Source organism: Saccostrea cucullata, unplaced genomic scaffold (assembly GCF_032062105.1).
Source record: "Saccostrea cucullata isolate Sc308-1 unplaced genomic scaffold, CSIRO_AGI_Scuc_v1 ctg3514, whole genome shotgun sequence".
Classification (NCBI taxonomy): domain Eukaryota; kingdom Metazoa; phylum Mollusca; class Bivalvia; order Ostreida; family Ostreidae; genus Saccostrea; species Saccostrea cuccullata.
This window is the reverse complement of record NW_026932746.1, coordinates 1-24,248: the sequence shown is the minus strand read 5'-3', so window position 1 is coordinate 24,248 and position 24,248 is coordinate 1. Positions and strand designations below refer to the sequence as shown.

Sequence of the window (24,248 nt, the reverse complement as noted above, 5' to 3'; positions counted from 1 at the left end):
CAGGGGTACCAGGGGAGTACTTTGACTAAAAATAAATTAATGCTTTGAAATGTGCCCTTTGATAAGCAATGGTGCCTCTTTCAAAATTTGTGAATTTCATGGCTTTTGGATTAAAACACGAACCAAATACAATCGCTGGAAAGTTGTTACATGATGCTCAGGTGACCTATAAGGCTCGTGGGCCTCTTGTTATTGAAAAAGCAGCTGTCAAAGAGATAAAAAAAAAAAGCCTGGATTTTAATTTATCGTGGAGAATGGTTGTGTATAAAGTTGAAAAGTCGTAAGTTTTTAAGCTGTTGATTTTGGTAAAATCTTGTGATTTCAAATTGTCCAAAAGTTCTTTTGACTTTTTGAGTATCCACATTTGATTCACGTACTGAATATCGTAGTGAGGAGTAACGAAAGATTGCGGGTTCCAGTAAATGTTCAACCAAGCGTTGAACATTTACTGAAACCCGCAATGTATCTTTATTTGTAAGGATTTTCCTTCTTGTAAGGATTTTATGTAGTTTTGGAATCCAATATATATAGGGTAGTCCAAATTCATTTTGAATCTGTGGAATATTAAAAATATTTAAAAGTGACATATGATTTTGAAGAATTTCTTCCTTAGAAAGGGAAGTATGAGTATAGGTAGGATTACCACTTGTAGAATTAAATCCAAGTTCTTCTAGAGTACAATTTATATAATGAGGCTTACAAACGAACACAGTGTTGTTACCTGCTTTGTCGGCAGGAACCAGTACGTAATGATTATGTAATCTATCTAATTCTTTTTCACTTCTGGTTTATTAAATTCAGAAGGATAGATGGTTTTCATATTGCCCCTCAATCTTTTAATACATGACTTTAACATGGATCTTTAATCCATTCTGACAAGGTGTCAACGTCTTCCTTTTCATATCTGGCCCATCGTCTGGCGTAATTTTCAACAGAATCTATAATATTTATGAAATTCCGATGCCAGTTGATGGATCGGGGTTCCCTATACTTAGGACCTTTTAAAATAAGTGATCTAAGGTCCTCATCACGAACTATATTTACTTCACCTGTAATAACGTGTCCAGCAGGACTATAGTTATTGGGCGAAGAAGAACAGGAACACGAAGGAGGATTATGTTACAGATAGTCGGTATCCAGGTCATGTAAACTGTTTTTGTAATTGAAAAGTTTGGAAGCAATAGTCGATGTATATTTGTAGGAAATACAAGGTGTAGTCTTTAACTTGAAGAATCTAAATATTTTTTTAAAATCATCAATAAAAATGTTAAAAAGTGTCGGATTCAAATTATCTCCCTGTTTTACTCCACGATTTGTAAGGAAAAAATCACTATGAACATTTGATTGTTTAACAGCGCATACAGTTGTAGAATAAACATGTTCAATAATTCTAGAAGAATTACCTCCAATACCTTTATTTTAGTAGTGGTCTCAGTAAGAATCATGCAAAAGGCGGCACATTGGAAATCTTGGATTTTAATGAAACTTTCCACAATTCTTCGTAATGATGACATAGGAAGTCATGCAGAGTTAAAAAAAACAAACCAATAACAATGGTTGCTATGGAAAACAGCATATTTTTGTTTCCATAGCAACCAGCTGTGTATAGTGTATTGAAAAACTTATTAAACTTATTTTTTATAATGGTATAAAATGAAAATAACACGTTTTAGAACATAGCAACAGTTTATTAAGAAAGGACAAAGGTTATTTAAAGATAAAAGTATATACAATACTTTTAAAATACTGCTTTATGGTGTTTGTAGAGCATATTCGAAGGGGTATTGTTTCAATGTTTATTCATTTTCTGTAAATTTAACAATTTTATGGTATTTCAAAGGCATATAAATATAATTATCGGAAACGCTGCAATTTCTGTTGCATATATTATAAAGAATGATTACGAGTTGTACTCAAAACAAAAATCAAGAGTCGGAAACATACACAATAATGGTTGCTAGGCAACTCTTTCAGGCACATTTCTAACATATTTAGACAAAAACATGTGCAATGTATACAATAAAATGCATCATCTTCCTAAAATAGATACGCATAATCATGTTATATGATAATCTATTGATCATCTAAATCTGATAAACATATAAAGCTTGTCCATTTCACCATAGCAACCAAGTTTCCATAGCAACACATACAAAATTTTAAGTTTTATAATTAGTAGTACTGCAATGAGTATATAATATAAATAGACCATCAATTAATTTTCTACTGATATGAATTTCTCAAAAAAGACTTCAATTCATGTTCAGTCATTTCACCATGGCAACCAATTTTCCCTAGCAACAATGGAAATTTGGGTTGTACAATTGAACCATAAAGAGAATATAATGCAAAAATGAACCTATACACTATGCAAAAATAATAACACCACATTTACATGTTTTTAACTTGTCAAGTAATTCACATCAACTGGTTTATTTATGTCTCCATGGTAACAACTCCTCCCTAGCAACATGGATAGGTTTCAGTTTGTACAGTACAGTAACACTAAAATGAGATTTTAATGAAATGTTATAACCATAAAATTCTTTATTGAGCCATCTCTAAAATAGGATTCACTTGCCCTCTCCAGACTGAGGGTAAAAATATTGGGTCGGTAGGTAGGTTAGAAATTTTTATGCCCCCATAAACGAAGTTTCAGGGGTATATAGTTTTTGTCGTGTCGGTCCGTCTATCTAGCTGTCTCTCTCTCTGATTGTCTGCAAAAACTTTAACCTTTCCCACAACTTTTGATTCAGTGGAGCTATGACTTTCATATTTCACATGTGTATTCTTTGTGACAAGACCTTTCTTTGGGTACCAGCAAATTTGACCTCTTGATCTTGACCTTGGAGTTTGAACCACTTTAACAAATAAATTCAAACTTTTACTTTGGCCAAATCTTTTGAACAGTAGATACCAGGACAGTTATACTTCACATATGTATTTTTTGTTAAAAGACCTTTCATTGGATACCAACAACCTTGACCTTTTGACCTTTGAGATTTCCATACTTTTGAAAAAAACTTTAACCTTGGCCATAACTTTTGAACGGTAAGGGTTAGGGCTTTCATACTTCACATATGTAATCCTTGTGATAACACTATTCATTGGATTTCCAGAACTTTGACCCTTTGACCTTGACATTTGACTACTTTAAAAAAGCAAACATTGACTAGAACTTTTGAATGGTTAAGGCTAGTGCTTTCACACTTTACATATTTAATGCTTGTGACAAGACCTTCATTTGGTAGCAAGACCTTTGACCCTATGACCTTGAAGTTTGACCAACTTATTAAATTTTAAACTTGTCCATAACTTCTGAACGTTTAGGACTTGGGCTTACTGGTATATACTTTACAAACGTATTCCTTGTGGCAAGACCTTTCATATGATAATAATTACCTTAACCTTTTGACCTTGACCAAGGAGATTTTCGTTCATGTGAAAAACTTTAACCTTGGCTACATGTATAACTTTTGAACGCTAAGGGCTAGTGATCACATACGCTATAAATGTATCCTTGTGCAAAGACCCTTCATGGGATACCAAGATTTTCAAACGGATGAAAATGTTTTACCCTGTTCTGATTTCCAAACTGATGAAAATGGTTTACCCTGTCCTGATTTCATATTTCAGATCTGTATTACCAGTGAGTTTGCATTTAAGAAAAGGCATTTCTATTGACCATTGGCACTTGGTATGATCTTTTCGTTTGACCTAGAAACATGGTTCAGAGTCACTGCACACCCTTTATATCAAGGCACTCTGTAGGTGAAGTATGGGCCAGATTTGGCCAAATAGAGAGAAGATATGCCATGGACAAGAGATCTGGAAAGGACAGACGGACGGATGGACAGACTGATCACTGAAGGGCTCCCACAGAGCAGGGCCCTAACAATAATAAAAAAAAAATTGCCTCGGATGAAATTCTGTGAGATTACATCAATATAACATTTACATGAAGTGTGAACCTTGAATCTGCCCAAAATTCCCATCAAAGAAACTATTTACAAATACTACTACATTTACATCAAACTGCATACATTAAACTAATTTTACAAACCTCTCTTGATTTTTAAGCTCTCCTTGAATAGCCATATCTTTCCCTTCTCCATCGCATAGGCTCTCCAAACTTTCATACATCCATCATCTTAAAATTCAACATTTGAAATCTTTTATATCCCTTTAATAAGCCCTGTTGAAGAATCTGTTGATCTCAATGTGAGCTGCTTGGCATCCAGTCACACCACCATACCTATCAATTGCAGATTTCATGTCCGCAGCACACAGCACATCATTTCCCTCTATTACAGTCTTCCTGATCTTGGCCCTCATATGTGCGATCTTGGCATCGCAATAGGACTTCCCACTCTGTGCCTCACTGAAGTCATATCTTCTTATGGAAATTCCTACCAAAAGTCAAAGCTATTAAAGACATTCTAAAGATGATACTTTTATTTTACTGTAACAGTTTGCATGTAACGAATACATGTTATCTGTAAATCACCTTTTTACACACCTGTTCTTTGGCTGATGAATGGGATGGAGAGCCAACGGTTGCTACAATGGGAGCAGCCTGCATTGTCACTGCGCAGAAACATTCACCGAAACAGATTCGGTGATCTGGGGCAATTGACTTTTAATGGTCAAAAGGGTGTGTTCCAGGAGAAGAGACACAGCATTCCAGTCCTGTTTGGTAGCCTCAAGGCAATGAGCAAAGGTCCTGTGCTGAAAATTTTACACAATCAATTTTAATTGTTGTTTTGCAACTTTATTTTTATACCCTTTTATAATGACAAAGGTATTAACTATGACATAAAATAATTTTCTTTTTAATCTACTCACTGATAAGAAAAACTAACCTTTAACTCATTATTCTCTGACTTGTGAATACAGACAGACACATGCCAGTTGACCCCCTTCTGGCCAGACTAGTCAGTCTCATATTTATGGTGAGGCATAAGAAAAACAGCAATTATTGTTCTTGTTTTCAATAACTTAAATACATATTATGTGTTACAATGGCATACAAACCTGATTTAAATCAGACATTTCATCAGTCAGGTCTACCTGAAAGAAAAAATTAAACACTAAATGAGTAAAAGTATAAATTCTAGTACATGTAAATAGAATTTATTTTGGAAGGGGGAGGGACACAAATATAAAATTACATACCCCATCCTCCAAAGGGTGTTCAAAGCAGCAAGAATCATTTGAAAACACATCAACCTTAATGATGAAAAAAATTATATTAACATGTAACATATTAAATTCTGCATCAATTGAAAATTCATTGATCCATGTTTACCAGTCAGGGGTGAGACTAAAAATCATTATTTTTAAAAATGATGATTTCTAGTCATAAACCTGAGTTTTAAGAATGACTTAAGGTAGGATTTTTCTCATATTTCTAATATTTAAAAATGAATGAAATTTTCACAGAATCAAGAAGACAATATCAGTAAGTGACAGTATCAGTGGAATTAGATTTAACCGTTTTATATTAGAGGCAAGGTCAGGTCAAGGTCATTATCTTTTCCCTTGACATCAAGAATAAAAAATAGCTGTTGCCAATCATGTGATACCTACTTCTTTTTCAAAAGTTTAATGATTGTTCTTTTTGCATAAAAACATATTACTATATCGGGTCTATAGCATGATATTACCAAATTTACATAAATAATTTAACTTAACTGGATATTGGCTAATCCGAATTTTCTCTGTTTTTCTTAATTTTTAGGATATATTAGTTATTTTCATATGCTTCCTATATTTAACTTTTTCTTATTTTCACATATAATAAAGTAGTCTTATAAATGTACAAAATGATACAAAAACAAAAAATTTTGATCGTTTACTAAGAGAGAAAAAATACTTTTTATGGATTTTTGGCTCAAATCTGCACTTTGATAGGAAGCGTTTAAAAGCTAATAAAGTTCTAGTTTATTTGAAAAATCATATCTATTTGCTATATTTTGAAAATTTAGTCCCTCATTATTAATCTAAATTACATTTGAAAATTTCTCCAAGTCTTCGATTGTAAATATTATAACTAAATTCATTGTTCCATTATAATTTTGAGAGACAGAAAAGAAGATATTTTCATACGCCACCATTCCGCCAAAAATATAGTCCCTGCTAGTTTTCAAACGCACTTTACCATTTCTATTTAAAGTTGCACAATTGTGATGAGGAAAGAAAAATATGGTCTTTTAAATTCCTTACACCTCAATATGTAAGAAATAAAAGCAAATATGCTTTGAATGTTTCATCTAGTCAGAAACCAGAGAAGAATCCTACCTTAAATTCATCGTTTAATTATTTCATGTTTTTGTTAGGTCTGGGCGCACTTAATTATCTCGTTAGTTTTACAGCACACTAATTAATTTTGGTTTCAGTTGTTTGTGAAGATGTTTCGTATATCTCTACACATGGGTCCATGTCAGGATAGTATCTTATTACTATAAATAGTAAATGGGTTGGAAAAATTTATTTGGGAACGGAAATATGATGTAAACACTTTAATTCATATTTACAAAAATATTAAAAATAGGTTCATTAGACGATAAAAAAGTTAAGTCATCACGTTTATCATATAGCTTGGTTGTTAGATTACCATTCGTGTCTTTTTCATGTAAAATATCCAAGTATGAAGCAGAAGTGTCGGACCACATGTTGAACCACATGTTCCATCTACAAAACTCCATGAGAAACATTCACCACGAACTACAGGTGCAGACTGATATTTTGAGGAGTCTTAGGGATAACCAATCTCAGCGAGATGAGGCAACTAGAAGATTAAGAACGCCAGACAGGAATTTACAGCGAGATGAGGCACCTAGAAGATTAAGATCGCCAGACAGGAATTTACAGCGAGATGAGGCACCTAGAAGATTAAGATCGCCAGACAGGAATTTACAGCGAGATGAGGCACCCAGAAGATTAAGATCGCCAGACAGGAATTTACAGCGAGATGAGGCACCTAGAAGATTAAGATCGCGAGGTAGGAATTTACAGCGAGATGAGGCACCCAGAAGATTAAGATCGCCAGACAGGAATTTACAGCGAGATGAGGCACCTAGAAGATTAAGATCGCCAGACAGGAATTAACAGCGAGATGAGGCACCTAGAAGATTAAGATCGCCAGGCAGGAATTAACAGCGAGATGAGGCACCTAGAAGATTAAGATCGCCAGACAGGAATTAACAGCGAGATGAGGCACCTAGAAGATTAAGATCGCCAGACAGGAATTACAGGAGACCAGCCCCTTCCAAAACTATGGACCAATTAAGAGATTCAGGAAATGGAATGTGATCGGTTTAAATGATAGGTCATTAATTATCGTAGAATGTAAATTGTATGTTTATTATCCCCTCGCGCAACTAGTTGCGGAGGGGATATAGCATCGCGAATGTGTGTGTGTGAGGGTGTGTGTGTGAGTGTGTGTGTGTGTGTGTGTTCGTTACATTTTGTGGGCAAGATTGTCAGAAAACCTTTGCATTAACCATTCTCATCGTTTATATTCCTGTGTGGCAGTATAAAAGGACGAAGTCTATTCATTTTCAAGTTCATTGATGAAATATTTCTTCTGATATCGCGTTTTTACTGCCTAAACCCTGAAATTTTATATACGAGTTGACAATAATCATTTGTGAGCAAGATTGACATAGAACCTTTGCATTAACCACTCTCAGCGTTTACATACTTGTGTGACAATTTAAAAAGATGAAGCCTATTCATTTTGAAGTTCATTGTTGAAATACTTCTTCAGATGTCGCGTTTCACTGTCTTGAAACCCTGACATTTTATGTACGAGTTGACAATAATCATTTCTGCAAGGGAACCAATTTAAGTTTGAAAGCTTAAAAGACGTGTCGAGTCTGCGGGAGCATGATTAAAAGAATTTGATGAACGTCGCGGTTTCATTACCAAATTCCAATAGGTGTCTGTGAATTTGGGGTGCACGTTATTCCTGAAAGCTGAAAATACAATTCACAAGTTCAATTAACCTCTCGATGTACATTATATTATTCATTACGAAAAAAAAATGCATATTGCTTGGAACTTTGAGATATCTACTTATGCAAGTAAAAAATTAAAATCAAAGTACTCAGAAGTACAGAAAGCCGGGCTCATTTACAGAGTAGAATGGATTTCTTACATGAATCACGTTTATATTCTGATGAAAAAAATATTTTAAAACTATCAATATAAATGATAAGACACTGACAGTGAGTTTTTCAATCCTAATACCACGGTCCGATTTTGTCAGAATCATAATTAATCTGGTACCGCAGCTGAATGTAAACAAACAGGCCAGTCTGGTTCCCTCTCCTGCTTTACCTCGTATGTGTAGAGAACTACGGTAACACTGACTAGGTTAGCTTTTTAAAAAAAGCTGAGTCAGCCACTGGAATACAGAAAGTTTCTGTCTTGTTTTGAAATGGTTTATGATTTGATCTATCCATCATGTTGTGTTCCTTAAATGTAATAAATGCCATTGTAAGAAAAGTTAAATTCTTGTAATCGTTTTCTTATTTGTAACATAATGCTGTACATAATAAATGATAAAGCATAGAATATTTTTTAATTCTGCATCGTGATCATTACAATGATCTCCAATAAATTTTTTTCGGCGCAGACATTAGAGAAACTTCATCTTATACCGGTAAATGAACAAAAGCCACCATGGCAACTATAAGATCACGTTAAATTTTATAAAAATGATATAGATTATGATGAATAAAAGGATTAAGGTAGACTTTGTGTTAGATTGTTTTTAAATATTATTAAATAACAGTTTTCATATGAGCATTTCGAGGCAATGCATGATGTGGAGGGGGGGGGGGAAGGGGGTATACTGCATGTATATTTAATTCCATTTCTAAGTTTGAGCATCCATTAGGAATGAAAAGAATTGCTTCCAAAAAAGTAATGAACGCCACGGAAAACAATTTAAAATGGAAATGCAAAATATGTTTATACATGCAGTACGTATACATGTACACAAAATGTCTTTGATGATGTCTACCATAATAGCAAAACAGCACAGGCGCTTGACGTTTTTAACCTTTCTCTTTATAAATAAAAAAATTCCCTACTATAATATTATAGTAGGGAATTTTTTTATTTATAAAGAGAAAGGTTAAAAACGTCAAGCGCCTGTGCAAAACAGTTCTCTCAGCTATCGCATTTCTACTGTGTTCAATTTCTCACATGTGGGCGCGATTCACGTGCACAAGCGGCACTTACACGTCTATCATCATGTAAATTATAAGAATTTAATGTCTTACAGTGGTCTTCTGATGTTTTCATAACTTCCATCATTAGAGTGAAAAGAAATTGATCTTTCTTTCTGTTTTTTTTTTTTACTATTTTGGGACCTTTGTGGCAAGTGGATTGTTGTGTGAATTCCGACCCGTACATGTCTTATGCAAGGTATTGTATATTGATCGAGGGAGTCTTGCATCAGGCATCCAGAGGAATACACAATTTTTAAAAATCTTCGGCTTGCAATGGCGATTTAGGGAATAAATGTACTTATCTTCTATTAGAAGCAATGAAATATTTTCATAGTATCATTTAAAAACTGACAAATATGCAATATAGAAGCTGAACAGTCTATGTCATTAATTTCCGTCGAGAACGACGAAGAACAATGCAGTCTATAAATAGATCGAGGTCGTGAGTGTGCATGAAGAAGCACGCCCTCTGGTTGGAGAAAATTGTGCAAATCTTTTTCCCAGAATTCCGATTAACGCAAGTTTCATCCTAACGTAACTAGTCAGCCCGGGGGCTGACTAATTATCAAAAATCATTACGCTAATGAACTATGTTCTTTGACTTATGAAGTTTTCAAAGTCATTACTACAAATGTTTATTTTATATAGATAAAACTTCGTTTTATTTTTGTTGCTTTATTTAGCGTTTGTATTATCTCAAAAGCGGTTGAGAGTAAGAACTATATTTTTGCACGTAACTTTAAAATGGCGACTATTGGGTTAACATCCTGCCTTGAACAGGATCACATAAGCCGGCAATTGCTCTTTGAGCAATAAGCCCGGCTAATTACTGAAACAATACATATAGCATGCGTGATATGTTTCTGCTAGGTATAAGGGAAACTGCCCAATTACGTATGCATATTATGCCCCCCCCCCCCCATCCCCAATAAAATGCTAAGCAATTTTGTTAAGAATAGACATCCCCCAACCCCAATAATTTTGTTTAAAAAATAAATAGTACTGAAAAACAATTAAATATCTTATATTAAACTTTACTACCCCAAATTAGGTATCTATGTTATGCCCCCACCCCCTCCTTAACCACTTTGCATTTTGTAAAAAATGTATCAACAACAAAACACCCACCAACAATTGATCCTAATATTGTGGGACGTGGAGACTGGTCCTTCGAATAAATCCATGTAACCAAGGGCCCATGTCCCAACAGATGCTGGCACAAAAAGATCCCTCACTGCTCAATGGTCGTCAGTTCCTATTATAGGAAAGAATGTGCAGCTCTCCACCGGCAAGCCTTCATATGAGCAAAAAATTCCTGAGAGGGACATTAAACAAAATACAGTGTACTATCAATCTTTAACATGTTTAACGTCCCTCGAGAGAATTTATCTCTTGTGAGATATTGCCATTACGCGAGGGGATGCTCCGCTCAGCGGTGCCCTTGTTCTTATTGTTAATCTTAGATTATTTAGTGTGTTAATTGATTATGTATATTTGGATTTAACAGGGATCTATTTGACAGTTTAGAGGGATGTGCGATTTTATCGGTAAACCGGTATATTGCGATTTTTTGTCATGCGATACGTATCGCGATACGGGAACCGAAATACCGGTATTTTTACAGTATTGAAAATAATCCAGAAATAAACCATTTAATCGATCAAATTTTAAAATTACTATTACCGGAAGTTTAAATGGCGACTTCTGAAGACATCGAATTAGTCAAATTTAAAATTCACAAGTAACAGCTTTTTAAAAAGCTTGCCTGACTAAATCAATCAATTTATCTGCATGAAGGATGATAAACCTTTTGAGCATAAATACTTTTGTGGGTTTAAAACATATCCCAACTTTATATTTTGTGAACCTTGTGTAATTAAAATCTTGATTTTATTAGCTCTCTGGTCAGAGACCAGAAGAGCTTATGCGACAGTAATGCGTCCGGCGTCCGTCCGTCTGTAAACAATTTTTCAAAATGCTACTCCTCCTACAGTTTTGGTCTGATTTCAATATAACTTTACACACAAGTAGACTACACTACGATACATTATTCTGTATATCGGCTTTTGATTTCGATGAACGGTGTTGCCGTGGTTACTAAAAATAGAAGTTTCTGTGAAATTGTTTCAAAATGCTACTCCTCCAACAGTTCTGGTCTGATTTCAATATAACTTGGCACACAAGTAGACCAATGGGATACACAATTCTATATATTGGTTTTTGATTTTTATGAACGATGTTGCCATGGTTACTAAACATAGAAATTTCTGTGAAATACTTTCAAAATACTACGCCTCCTACAGTTTTGCTCTGATTTCAATATAATTTTCCACAGAAGTAGTCTACACTAAGAAACATAATTCTATTTATCATTTATGATTTTGATGAACATTATTGCCTTGTTTACTAAAGATAGAAATTTCTCTCTGTAAAATACTATTAAAATGCTATCCCAAATACAGTTTTAGTCTGATTATAATATAATGTGGCATGCAAGTAGACTACACTAAGAATATAAAGAGATTTAATCAAGGATCATTATTCTATTTATTGCTGTTGTAAAGTTTCAATTTCCAACTTCTACTTCCTTCCTTTGCTAAGTAAAATCCAGTTGAGCTTCAGTCTCGACAGAGACTTCTGGTTTAACTTGTAGAAGAATCATCTCTACACTGCATACTAAAGAGTGTTATTCGGGGGGGGGGGGGGGGGTCTGCAAGTGGAGTGACCTGCCCTTGGATCGAAAGTGATTTCAAGCTACATTGTAACACTTATTATAAAATCTGTTATCAAATCATGCATTGTAAACATTTTAAAAGATGGATATGATTAAATACACATTTTGCTGGAGTGTATTTTCTCCTCTGAAGTAAACAGTAGTAACGTGTGTTCATTATTTTTTTTCCTTAAAAAAAGGGGGGTAAGGACACTATCTTATATTGAGAATGAAATAAGTAAATTTAATATTTAGGCCTTTTTGGAAAGAAAAATCCAAGATTTTTCACTGCTTTCTTATTTATTGAGTGCATCTGTGAACAGAGTCATGTAATAGATCAGGCATCTGCATGGAGACGATGACTTGAACTGCGTTGTTTAATTTTATTGGACTAGTCCATTTATGGAATAAACTGTAACGATAAGTGTTAACTAAATCTACCATGTCTTAATTATGATCGGGTTCGATGTTCAATATAGTATGTTGATGTTTACTGAATAAACGTTACATGGTGTCAGAAGTACACGTGCACCATTGATTTTGGTGAATGCTATCCCTCCTATTCGGCATGAGTAACGGAGATGGTGAAAATCAGGCAGATGGTGTTGCAGCGGCACCGCAGAGAGTGTATGTCCCGACAAATATACCGTTTCCAGCGAAATTGGACATTCGAGGAAACTTGGCTACGAATTGGCGCCATTTTAAACGGGTATGGGAGAACTATGAAATTGCAACCGGACTGAAAGATAAGAATAATGAATTGCGTGTAGCAACTTTATTAACATGCTTAGGTGCAGAGGCATTATCTGTTTACGATGGCCTCAAGTTCAACAATGATGAAGATCGTAAAGATATCATCAAAGTACTACAAGTACTAGAAGACTTCTGCATAGGTCAGACGAATGTAATATACGAACGATACACGTTCAACAAAAGAGAACAAGAGTTAAATGAAACTATTGACAGTTATGTTGCTTCATTACGCACACTTGTGAAAACCTGTAGATTCGGTGCTTTACAAGAAGAAATGATTCGAGATAGGATCGTGCTCGGGATTAGGGACAATCACACAAGAAAGAAACTGTTACAGGAGAAAGGTTTAGACTTACAACGTTGTGTTGACATTTGTAGAGCTAGTGAGAAGTCAAGTTCACAACTTCGAGCGATAGAAGAAGTGCAGTTTGTGAAGAAAACTAAACCAGTGTCAGATAAACAGAAGAAGGGTCCTAGAGACAAACAAGAAGTAAGCTGTGAGTACTGTGGTTTACGACACCGTAAGGATAAAGCAGATTGTCCGGCTTATGGCAAAGAGTGTTCTTCATGCGGACGCAAGAATCACTTTGCTCGTGTGTGTAAACAAGGGAACACTAAGCAGCAGAAAAAGTTCCGACCTGGCAGAAGGCCACATTCAAAGAAATCGGTACATGATGTGAATGACTATTCATCATCCAGTGAATGTGAATATGTTCTCACTGTCGAAGAAGTACACAATGTCAACAAGAAAAAGAAGATTACAGCCCAGATGCTTATCAATGACCAAACAGTACATTTTCAGTTGGATTGTGGATCTAGTGTGAATATTCTACCTGACACATTGTACAAGAAGCTGTGTAATGACCACGAGAACCTGACAGAAACTAATATGACATTAGTGATGTACAACAAGAGTGAGACGAAGCCATTGGGGAAAAGAAGGCTGACTGTTCGCAATCCTAGAAACAGAAAAAAGTACAGCATTGAATTTGTGATAGTGTCAGGAACAGAACTTAACCCTATTCTTGGAGTATCGGCGATACAATCGATGAAACTTATCACTGTGAATGAGCAGAACTTTGTCGCACAGATTGGTGGAAAGTGTAGTGACACTACAGAGCCTCTTACCAAAGAACATTTGAAACAACAGTATCCAACATTATTTGATGGACTTGGAAAACTTGAAGGAGAGTTACACCTCAGGATTGACACTACTGTGCAGCCAACAAAGATACCTACCAGGAAAGTGCCACTATCGCTCAAGTCGGATCTAAAGAAAGAACTTGATCGGCTACAGAATCTAGGAGTTATCTCTCCAGTAACGACTCCAACTGACTGGATATCATCCATGGTTGTAGCGAGGAAGTCAAATGGGGCAATTAGACTTTGTATTGATCCGAAACCCCTAAATGTAGCACTTCAGAGGAATCATTACCCCACTCCAACAATAGAAGACATCCTACCAGATTTGACAAAGGCCAGGATTTTCTCAGTGGTGGACGCGAAGGACGGATTTTGGCATGTCCTGCTCGACAAAACCAGTAGTTTCCTAACAACATTTGGAACACCCTGGGGACGTTACCGTTGGTTGAGGATGCCTTTTGGCATAGCACCAGCACCTGAAGAATTTCAGAGGAGGATGGATGAAGCACTTGAGGGTTTGAATGGAACCAAAGCAATTCACGATGATATACTTGTCTACGGTTGTGGAGACACAGATGAAGAGGCGATTAGAGACCATAATGGAAAGCTAATTGAGTTGATGGACCGATGTAAGCAGAAGAACATTAAACTGAACCTTGACAAACTGAAATTAGGACTTACATCAGTGTCTTACCTTGGACATGTTATTTCAAAGCAGGGACTGAGTGCTGATCCAAGTAAAGTACAAGCAATTAGAGAGATGCCTACTCCTACAGACAGACAAGCAGTACAGCGTTTGTTAGGAATGGTCAATTTTGTGCAGAGATTTGTACCCAATCTTTCAGAAGTTACTTCTACGCTTCGGGACTTGTTGAAAAGTGACACTTATTTTCATTGGGATGAGCAAGTCCATGGAAATGCCTTCAGCACTATTAAGAAGATTTTGTCAGAAGCACCGGTCTTGAGTTTCTTTGATCCAAATAAAGAGACAATACTACAGTGTGATGCATCGCAGAATGGATTAGGGGCTTGTTTGATGCAGGATGGACATCCGGTTGTGTATGCTTCGAGAGCATTGACCCAGACAGAGTGCAATTATGCGCAAATTGAGAAAGAATTGCTGGCCGTAGTTTTTGGACTCGAGCGTTTTGAGAATTACACGTATGGTCGTCACGTCAAGATAGAGTCAGATCATAAGCCGCTTGAAATCATTCAAAGGAAGAGTCTTGTGATGGCACCTAGGAGACTTCAGAGGATGCTATTGCGACTCCAGAAGTTTGATTACGAGATAGTCTATAAGAAAGGTGCAGAGATGTACTTAGCAGATACGCTAAGCAGAGCTTATCTACCAGCATCAGAAGAAGATATGGAGAAAGCAAGCATATTCGATATTGATCAGAGGAGCTACATATCAATATCCGAAGCAAAGATCATGAAAATAAAAGAAGCGTCTGAGGAGGATGAAACAATGAAGTTGTTGAAACATGTCATCAAGTCGGGATGGCCAGACTGCAAGGATGAACTTCCAGATAAAGTTCAGTGTTACTTCCCATTCAGAGATGAACTTGTCATCCAGGACGGCCTAGTATTCAAAGGGGAGAGAGTTGTGATTCCTGATAGAGTTCGCAGAGACATTATTGAGAGGGTTCACGAAACACATATTGGAATACAAGGATGCCTAAGAAGGGCACGAGAGACAGTGTATTGGCCCAATATGAACAATGACATTGAGAATTATATACAGTGTTGTGAAATTTGTAGTTCATGTCAGCCTGACCAGCCAAAGGAACCAATGATTTCACATAATATCCCAAAGAGAGCCTGGGAAAAAGTTGGTTGTGACTTATTTGAGTTTGACGGAAATGACTACCTTATATGTGCAGACTATTTCTCAGATTTCTTCGAAATAGACAGATTACATGGAAAGACTGGCAAGGAAGTCATTACAAAGATGAAAGCTCAGATAGCGCGTCATGGCATTCCGGATGTTATTATATCTGATAATGGGCCACCATTCAACAGTAGAGAATTTCAGGATTTTGCTGAAAAGTACGAGTTCGAGCACAGGACTTCATCTCCTCGTTACCCTCAGTCAAATGGAAAAGCAGAAAACGCAGTCAAGATTGCTAAGGCCCTAATGCGCAAATGTGTCCTTGACAAGAAAGATCCTTTCTTAGCACTTTTGGACTGGAGAAATACACCAAGTGAGACCATTGGACTTTCAGCTGCAGAGAGACTGTTTGGCAGGAGAACCAGGACTAGACTCACACTTTCCTCAAAGCAGTTGAAAACTCATAATTCCAGTGGGATCTCCAGGAAGCTATACAAGAGGAAAGGAAAAGAAGCTAGCTACTATAACTGCGGCACAAAGGAATTGCAGAAATTACATGCGGGAGACACTGTACGAATTCGTCCATTCGGGAGAGAGAGAGTCGTGGACAAAAGCACAAGTAAGAGATCAAGTGGATATTCGCTCCTATGAAGTTCGTACAGAAGATGGACGCGTATATAGGAGAAATCGAAAACATCTACGACTTAGCAGGGAACCGTTTTCTAAGGAAGACTTACCCAGAAACACCAGTTTGTTCCCTGATGTAAATAAAGACAATTTGGAGACTAGTGTTTCTACTAACAGAGACATGGACAGAGTGGAAACCCCAGTTCAGAGTACATTACAAGCACGGAACACACCGATAGTTGACAAGAGTATCACACCAGCCAAAACATGTCCTTTACCAAATCCAACATCTGAAGTATCGGGCAAACGTCATACAAGGAGTGGCCGCGAAATCAAACCTCCACAGAAGTATCAGGATTTCGTGTGTAATGTTGAGTGTTTTGTGTAGGAGAGGTAGATAGTGATAAGGTCATAATAATACCTTGTCTACCTCAGGTTTCCAAAGAAATCTAGTCATTTTGTTTTCTATGTTGCTACAAGTAGTTGTATAACAGTTTAGTTTGTTTGTATGTTATTGGAACCCAGTAATTATTTTTAATACTCGGACATTCAAATTCTGGACAATATAGACTATCATGGGACTTTGATGAATTAAGCTTTATGTATAATTTACATTTGAAAAATGCTCGGTTTGTGAATTCATAATTTTTAAGAAAAATCTTGAGAAAGGGGATGTAACGATAAGTGTTAACTAAATCTACCATGTCTTAATTATGATCGGGTTCGATGTTCAATATAGTATGTTGATGTTTACTGAATAAACGTTACATAAACCAACCGCGGGATCGAGAAACAAATTAGAAAAAATCATTTCTTTAGTGTTGCATGTCAAAAAAACTGATAGCACACCCATTCATACAATAGGACAATCCAAGGAAAAGGCGCAGATAGTTTACTAGTGACATTTGGCGCGAAAAGAGCGATTCACCCCTTTCGTAGAATGTAAATGGACTGATCCAGTAGTATAGAAATGCAGAAAAAAGAATACACGGACATGTTGAAACGGCGAATTACATGGAATAATCTGTTCCATGCAAAAGAGTACAGGAAGTAAACACTGCAGTATTTTGCATCAGTAATATCATTTTTTTTTTTCTGAAAAATGTTTCTTTTAAAATACAGGTAAAGAATTCCATTGTAAATCAGCTTGCACAAAATCTAGCTCTCTAGATATGATCGCACAGTTTCGGATCTTGGAAATATCAATCCTTATACAGCCTGACGCCGTGACGTCAGGCAACCAGAGGTAAATCAGATGTATGGAAATACTTCCTCGTAAAAAAAGACAAGAAAACAGGAAAAGTTACTGAAAACATAGCCGTTTGTTCAAAGTGTAAAATTGAAGTGAAATGCCCCGGTGGAACTACCAACCTGAACAGTCACATGAGGAGACATCATCCGAATTTGCTCGCGGAGGATCCTAATCCTACGAAGACTACTTCAGAAAATTAGAGGTTAAAACATCTGTTGTAAATACACCTATATCTGGAAACTTGATTTCTTTGTTTGGTAAAAAGTACCCTTCAAATGCGGAACGTTCAAAGAAAATCACGGACAAAATTGCTAGATTTGTTGTCAAAGATCTTCGACCATTTAGCATGGTTGATAGCCCAGAGTTCAGAGATATGATAGCTTGTTTGGATAATCGTTACCAGGTCCCCTTCAGAAAGACATTTAGTGAAGTTTTCATTCCAAAAATGTATTCAGATGTGAAAGTTCAAGTTCTAAGTAGTCTTCTTGAAGCAGAGCAAGTAAGTATTTTCTGTGAAATAAATTTCTAGTATAAAGAAAAACATTATCAGATTTATAGACTAGTATGTGTAAAACCTTTACTCAGTACATAAATATTTTAATTTAATTAATTCCTTATTACTATTAGGTAGCACTGACCACTGATGGCTGGAGTTCACGAGCTACAGAATCCTACATTACGATTACTTCCACCCATATTGACAAAGATTGGAATCTTTGTAATTTTGTTTTGCAAACCAAGATGATGCCAGAATCTCGTACAGGTACATTGGAAATTATGAAAAAAAATGATTTGACTATTATTGTTTCAATTTGCTGAAATATGAGGGCAATTGAATGAATTGATTCTAAATGAAATTTTAATTAATATACATGTATATTTTTATTGGTTTAATTCTTTGAAAAAATAATTTTAAAAACTATTTGTCCTGATCGTAGGAGAAAATATTGCAGAGGTTTTGAGAAACGCTGTGAAGGCATAAATTGCCCATTTCTGATGGATTTCCACCAGTTGTCTCTGACAATGCTGCCAATATGATGAAAGCAGGTGAACTCCTCGGAAACATTCACATTAACTGTTACGAACATACGTTAAATTTAGCTTGTCAAAAATGCCTTGCAGTTAAGAAACTGGAAAATACTCTAGCCAAAATTAGAAAAATTGTAGCCTTTTTTCTCAGAAGCAACATTGCAGCTGCTTTGCTCAAGAATACAGCTGAAAGTTTATCACTGCCTCAACACAAATTAATAATGGACGTCCGAAAAGATGGAATAGTGCCTACGATATGATCTCACGATTTCTCGAAATGCAGGTAGCAATATTTGCTACCTTGAAATCAAAGGAGTTAGGAAAAGAAAGAGAAGCAGAATTAAAGTCTTTCCATGATGATGACTTTACTGTGGCAGAGGAAGTGGTAGCTGTTAAAGCCGTTTAAGGATATAACAACACTCCTGTGTTCAAAAAATCTCCCATTTGTCCATTATCTTGCCACTTCACAATAAACTTCTGGACAAGCTTCGTGAACAAAATGATGATACCCCAACAGTAGCATGAAAAATATTATGTTTAAAGACTTGAAAGTAAGATATAATCGGATTGGACACACTCTATGCATTGTTTTTGCTTTGGATCCGCGGTTCAAGATGCTTCCATTTTTATCAGAAAATGACAGATCAGCGGTGTACTCTGATATTGTTTTAGAAGTCTGTCGAGTACAGAGTATAATCAAAGTGAAAAGAGAGAAAGAAGAGAAAGATGCTGACTTTTGATATTGAAGTCCTGAATGAGCCACCCTCACTGTCTTCAGATTCTCCAGCTGTTAGCCCTGTCAAAAAAAGAGTCAAAGCAGAAGGTTCTTCCTCTACTTGTGGTGATTCTATGGAATCTGTGCTCCACAGCTTTCTTGGTGATGTATACATTACTGATGTTGAGCCTCCAAAATCACCAAGTACGATTGCTGAGCAGCAGGTGAATGAATACCGAAGTGCCCGAGCAATACCTCTTCAAGAAAATCCTCTTTCTTGGTGGAAAGAAAATGAAATTAAATTCCCACTTATTGCTAAACTTGCTAGAGCATACCTTTGCATTCCTGCCACAAGTGTCCCATCGGAAAGAGTTTTTTCTACGGCGGGAGATATATTAAATGCCCAGAGGGCACGTCTAAAGCCTAAACATGTTGACAATTTACTTTTCTTAAAAAAAACATGCCCTAAACTGAAGAAAAAAAAACAAATCTAATTGTTGTTGAGTATTGACTTTAAAGTTATCATTTTTTTCTTTTTTACAAACCAGAAAGGAAAGATTGTATCTATTTGTGTTTGAATTGTTAATTAGAATTTTATTTTCTTGTTATGTTCTTTTTTTATTTTTAAGTTTTGAATGAAAACACATTAAATAGATTATAAAATGATTGATTTTTCATTTATTCACAACAACAATGAAAAAAGTAGGAATAATAATCAATAATTCCATATAAATCAAACAAATAGTGTGCTTATAAATATCACGATATATCGCGATATTTTTATAAAATATCGCGATACGAAATTTTTGGCGATACCCATCCCTAACAGTTTAGATTGGTTGGTGGGTGTTTTTTTAAGCTATTATATAAATTATGTGCCATGTGTGCCACATTTTGAAAGACGTGCCGTCCTCAAATTTTCATTTTCAATGTTCGTATGCAGTATTTGAGTAGGGCGGGTGATATATTCATTATTTATATGCAGTGAGTTCACTGATTATGTATTATATGTTATATCTTGTTTTAAAAGTTTGTTGTTATTGAAATATTATATATTTTTGTGTTTCATAGGGACATGAAACTTTAAGCGGGGGGGGGGGGGGATTGTAATGTTTTGACTTGACACGACCCCTAATTTTAACTACGAGTGTATTTGAGCATTTTTAAGTAATATCTCTATATATTTAAATAAGAAATGAAGATAATGGTTGTATCTTTTATAAATATTATGAGAACTATTCATACTTCCGTGTGATGTCTTCGCAATGCATTTTGGTATACTTCCGGCGTATTTTACTGGATCCGCCGGGCCATATTATTTCGCTGAATTGACACACAGAATGTTTAGAAATTACGTTTCCAAGGTAAATAATTTACTTTTATTATTTTGAATGAATTAAACTTATATTTTCTATTAATATTTTATTCAGAAATAATAGTTTTTATGACGTGGGACTATTTTCCGTTAAGTTTATCCGTTTTCTTTGAACTGGTATACCGTTAATTTTGAACAGATTACGTTAGTGTGGAACGGAATCCGTTCCCCCTAGTACAAGTATATAAGGAGAGTTCCGTTGTTCAAGGGGGACTCCAGCGTTTTTCTGATTCCTAGAAAGATGTAGGTCTATTTTGTCCAGATTTTTATTGGAAGTTTTTAGACTTAAAAGAATTATTCACTGAATTGGAATTATCTTTTAAATTTTTAGTACTTAATCTGCATAATTGGTAATTAATTAATTGGGGAAGTTAAGTATTTTTGATCAGGGGATTTTTAAACAGACGACTGCAGCCGATTAAATTATTGTGATTTTTGATTATTGATTAATTTTTTGTTGTTTTGATTAATTAGTTCTATCTCTGAATAAACCATCATCTCAAGTTATTTAACTCTTTCTCTTATTTATTTTTTATTTTGCTGGAGTACATTTTATTTTTTTTTAATGTCTGCCTTGGTGTCTAAAAAGGGTTGAGGCCGGCCATTTCCTCCCCTCTAATTAACCGTCATTCTTATTTGGGAGTAGCCATTCAGAGCAATGAGCGCTAGCCCGCAGTGTGACTACACTAAGATACATAAATCTGCACTGTTGCCGTGGTTACTAAAAATAGAAATTTCTTTGTAATACTTTTAAAATGCTACTCCTCTTACACACTAAGATACATAAATCTGTGTATCGGTTTTTGATTTTGATGAACTGTGTTGCCGTGGTTACTAAAAATAGAAATTTATGTGAAATACTTTTAAGAGATTGCAATGCGTCACGTGATCGAATCATATGATGCATGTTTAAAAAAGAAATTGTTTACGGTAACCATTTCCGGAATAGGCCACGCGCATGAGCGCGAAATATTTTGACAGATCTAATATAGCAGACGAAAACATCGCAGAACAACGTCAAAGAGTTAATGGGAAATTTGTTAAGAGAGGTAAATTAAAGAAATCAAAACGCTTGAAATATTTTAATAATGTAAATACTGATTTGAGAAAAACCGGGGGCCCTGAACATTCAAGAATACTACAAATCACACGAACAAGAAGAGGCAGAAGATCCGCTCCAGACGATAACAACAGACATAGAGCCGTGGAGTTGTGTGTGGAGACAGAAAGCGAGATATTGTGGAAAGACGGGAGACGTAGAGTGGAACTAACACATTTAGCTGATCAATTGTTCTGTAATAAGTGCATCCATCCACTTCACTTGTCGGACATCGCTGGAGAGAAAATATGTGGCCTGGGAAGCTTCCTGTATATTCAGTGTGTCAGCCCGCAGTGCCTCTTCACAAACTCAGTGACCACTGGAAAACGTAATTCCAGGGGTGTCTTTGAAATTAAAAACAAAGCTACTATAGGTAACTTTTTACATGAATACTCTCAGTACATTTTCAGTAGTCGATATTATAACTATAAGTAGACAGTAAACCTAGCTTACACTGAAAAAGATTATGAACAGTTTTCATGGTTTTGGCGTGAACATTGTGTGCAATCGACAAACTGGCGCATTCATTATTTTTATCAGGAACCTACAGTATTGTATACTCAGCAAAAAAAGAAACGCATGATTATTCAGATTATTATAAGTACAAACCAGTAGAGCTGTTGGCGCAGTGGTTAGAGAGAACTTGGAGCGTTTGCTCTAGAGTTGCGGAGTAAGGAGTCGATCCTTATGTGTCCTCGAGGGTTCGAATCTTTTCAACTGTGGGACGTGAAGACCGGTGTTTCAGATGAGACCATATAAACTGAGGTTCCGTGTCGCTGTGCTGACACGAAAAAGACCCCTCCCTGCTCGATGGCCCCGAGTACCGAGCATAGGACAAAATATGCAGCTCTCTACCGGCAAGTGGTGCATGGCGTCTCAATATGAGTGAACAATTCTCGAAAGGGACGTTAAACAATATCAAATCAATCAATTACTCTACTTTTATGTCTCGTTGGCGATTCTCTACCGGCTTGCCTACTCGATGGGTCCTTTCGATTCTATCAAGTGAAGGGATAGGTTTTCTTGGGCTAGGATGAGCATGTTGATATTAAGCGGCGCATTAACGTTATCCATAATTTCTTCTTTGTTTTCCGTCATACCTGTGATGTTGAGACAATTTCGGTGAGAATATAATTGCTCTAAGTCATCTATCTGCCAATCTCCTCGGTCAACTTTTGTCTGGAGACCTTCTCCAACAGTGTATCAGATATATTATGTAACTTAAATATTTTATTATTCAAGATAAAAGATTTGCCCTCTTTGTGAAGTTCTCAACTCTTGATAGGGAATCAATTAGTGCGGCATCTAACTTATGCAGGTCATGAGTCTGTAAGTGTTTGCCATTGATGTATCGCTCTCACTAACAGACTAAGATCGCATCTAGAACGCTTGTTCGCCCCTCCAAACCCTCTGTATGAAGTATAACTATTATCAGCCTGATATAAAGAGTCACACTGCAGTACACATAGGCCTTTATATAAGTCACTCGCCTGATTTTATTATTTATAAATTGAGAGTTTTAAAATGTTTTTTAATCACTTCAAAGTGGTTGTCGCACAAATCCCAGCACGTAATAATTAGGTTTACTGTTGCCATAATCACCTACGCCATCATTTCACTAATTTTTTGATGGATCGACTTTAACCGTCGTAAATGCATCGAACCAATTTTCTCCACTTGAAAGATGACGTGTCTTCACTGCAAAGAAACGTAAATATTGCTGCATGCAATTCTGAGAAGTGGCATCTCGAAAAGCCTTTGAGGTGTTGCAATATTTTTTGATAACAGCTCCACTGAGCTAAACGAAGTCCCCTATTGCTTTTGAGGGTCAAGGTCATAAATATTTTGTCTGCTTACACTGTTTTAGCTCTCTTTTAACATTTTCGTTTCCGCGCGATATCTCGAAAAGCCAGTGAGCTTTTGCAATGAATTTTGCCTAAGAAAGACCCCTGTCAATTTACAAGTCAAAAGGTGGTCGCCCGTATGGCAATGTGGTTAGAGTGTGTGCTCTAGAGTTGCGGTGTAAGGATATGATTCTTACGTCGCGGGTTCGAATTCCAGTGCGGGATTTGAGGACTTGTCCCTCGGATGAGACGGTATAAACCGGGGTCCCGTGTCAGAATAGGTGCTGGCACGAAAAGATTGAGCACTGAGGAGTCTCTAAGTGCGAAGAATAGGACGAAATTTGCAGCTTTCCACCGGCAAGTTGTCTCCATATAAGTGAAAAAGTTGAACAAAAAACAAACAAGTCAAAAAATCAAAGGTAAAAGTCGTAAATTCATACAATATATGTGTGTTTGTGCAAGGTCCTGTCTTTTGCAATGAAATTTAATACCATAACCCCTATGACCCCCGCCCACTCGTCTCAAAGTGTCCTACTCTGTTTTTTTTTATTATTATTATTTTGGTAATTTATATAAAAATTATCAACTGGAATAAAATGTTTAAAATTTCTTTTAAATAATACAA

General features: G+C 36.1%; 2 protein-coding genes across 2 annotated transcripts; both read left to right on the top strand.

Moving 5' to 3' along the window:
* Positions 1–6,672: 6,672 nt before the first annotated feature.
* LOC134235996 (polyribonucleotide nucleotidyltransferase-like) lies at positions 6,673–7,110 on the top strand. Its single transcript, XM_062718173.1, has one exon. It carries the CDS (start codon positions 6,673–6,675, stop codon positions 7,108–7,110), a length of 438 nt encoding a protein of 145 aa, XP_062574157.1.
* A 5,413-nt stretch (positions 7,111–12,523) lies between these two features.
* On the top strand, positions 12,524–16,697 carry LOC134235998 (uncharacterized protein K02A2.6-like). Its single transcript, XM_062718174.1, has 2 exons — positions 12,524–16,055; positions 16,156–16,697. The coding sequence occupies exons 1-2, from the start codon at positions 12,524–12,526 to the stop codon at positions 16,695–16,697; spliced, it is 4,074 nt and encodes a 1,357-aa protein (XP_062574158.1).
* Positions 16,698–24,248: the final 7,551 nt, after the last annotated feature.

What these genes read in the sequence shown, in the direction of transcription:
- LOC134235996 (XM_062718173.1), top strand. Translation starts at nt 6,673, where the DNA reads ATGTTGAACCACATGTTCCATCTACAAAACTCCATGAGAAACATTCAC.
- LOC134235998 (XM_062718174.1), top strand. Translation starts at nt 12,524, where the DNA reads ATGAGTAACGGAGATGGTGAAAATCAGGCAGATGGTGTTGCAGCGGCA. An exon ending in GGACTGGAGAAATACACCAA is followed by an intron (nt 16,056 to 16,155) that starts GTGAGACCATTG and finishes TCATAATTCCAG; the next exon opens with TGGGATCTCCAGGAAGCTAT.